Source organism: Galeopterus variegatus, unplaced genomic scaffold (genome assembly GCF_000696425.1).
Source record: "Galeopterus variegatus unplaced genomic scaffold, G_variegatus-3.0.2 Scaffold12064, whole genome shotgun sequence".
Classification (NCBI taxonomy): Eukaryota; Metazoa; Chordata; class Mammalia; order Dermoptera; family Cynocephalidae; genus Galeopterus; species Galeopterus variegatus.
The window spans coordinates 32,609-34,408 of NW_007738175.1; the positions used below are offsets into that span (position 1 = coordinate 32,609).

General features: G+C 42.4%; 1 protein-coding gene across 1 annotated transcript in view; it reads left to right on the forward strand.

Annotated features, from left to right (window-relative positions):
* GABRQ (gamma-aminobutyric acid (GABA) A receptor, theta) overlaps nt 1–1,800 on the forward strand; it is a gene marked incomplete at its 3' end in the record, with an annotated part of 19,136 nt that overhangs the window by 7,596 nt on the left and 9,740 nt on the right. The window contains exon 3 of the mRNA XM_008594984.1: nt 634–701. Within this exon, the coding sequence (XP_008593206.1) occupies nt 634–701 (68 nt within the window). The remainder of the gene's footprint in view (nt 1–633; nt 702–1,800) is intronic.

Below are 1,800 nucleotides of genomic sequence, written 5' to 3' on the forward strand. Positions count from 1 at the left end.
ACACTCATACGCAGTCACACATTCACTCCTCACGCATGAACACACTCACCTATTCACTCCCACACAACAGCACGCCTACACAAATGCACATGCTCACACGTTTGCCCCATACAACACAGTCAATCACACAAACCTGCTCACACTCACTCATATGTCGACATGCTTGCACACACTGACACATTCACCTGCACATGAACACACACACAAGTTCATACACATGAACACGCTCACATACACTCATATGTACTCGCTCAAGAACACACAAGCACTCAAACATGCTCGCACATTCACTCACACTCACACTCAAGCATGCTCACACACAGCCATGAATCTTGGCTCTTCAGGGGCTCATTGCTGTACAGGAAACCATTGAGAAAAAGAGTGTTCCATCCTCTTATTTTCTTTTTATTTTGGCCTGACCCCTTCCTTTCAGATATCATGGCCAGGCCTTGCTCTAAGTGCTTGACCTGCCTTAACTATGAGACCATTTTACCCATGAGGAAATTAAGGCTCCGAGAGGTCCCACAGCTAGCAAGTGTCAAAGCTCATTCAAACTCAGGCAGTCCATCTCCTGAATCCATGCACTTACACTTGATCCTACCCTGCATGTAATCGTGTCTTCTTGTATTGTAGGTGCCCCAGTGCCCGTGAGAGTGTCTATCTATGTCTCCAGCATTGGACAGATTTCGGAAATAAGTATGGTAAGTGTGTCAGTTCCAGCCATGGGGCTAGAGACAGGGGATGTGGGATAAGGAGCAGAGTCATAAGCCAACTCCAGTCGTTCTGCCCTGTGGCAGAACTCACATGAAGGAACACTGTAGGTTTTGGAAACTACAGCCACCTGGAATAAAAAATAAATCAATTGAACCCCCACATCACGGCATATCAAACAACTCAATTCCAGATGAATTACAGACTTAAAAGTGAAAGGTTTATGAAGCTTTTAAAAGAAAATACAATAGTGGACACTGTCTTTGTGTCTCGGAATACATAGGGATTTCTTGAAAAGACACAGAAAACAAACCATAAAAATAAATACTGGTAACTTTAACTATATTAAAGTTAAAATTCTGTTTAGCTGAAACTTCTGGAACTCTCGTTTTGCAAAACAAACCAAACCACTACAACAAGTGTCAAACGATAAGTCAGAGTAGACTAAGATATTTGTGAAACAAAGGACTGATATTCAAAATGTGCATATAAAATTTCTGTGAATTAATAAGAATATTTTAAAAACCAATAGAAAAATGGTCGGTAAATGTGAAGAGGATCTTCNCATTGTCACACACACAAACATGCTAACATGCGTTCATACGAACACACAGAGACATCACAGAATACAAAAACATGCTCACATACACTCATGTCAACACAAGTGGTTTACACATATGAACATGCTCGTGCATTCACTCACACATGGACATGCTCACAAAAACACTAACAGATGAACAGGCTCACACCGACACTCGCACACATTCACTCCCTCACACGTACTCCCAAATACATGCACACACACTCACACATTCACTGACATGCACAGACATGCTCACACGTTTATTTACCTAGAAACATGCTACTCATTCACTGACCCACAACCACATACAACACTGACAGGTGCACCCACACTTCCACATGAATGCACTCATACTCTGGACATGGTCACACAGTTACTCTCACAAAAACACACTCAAACATTCACACACGGACATGCTCACATCCACTCGTGTACATCTTCACACATTCACTCACACACACAGACAAGCTCACACGCATACACTCACACATAGTCACACACACACA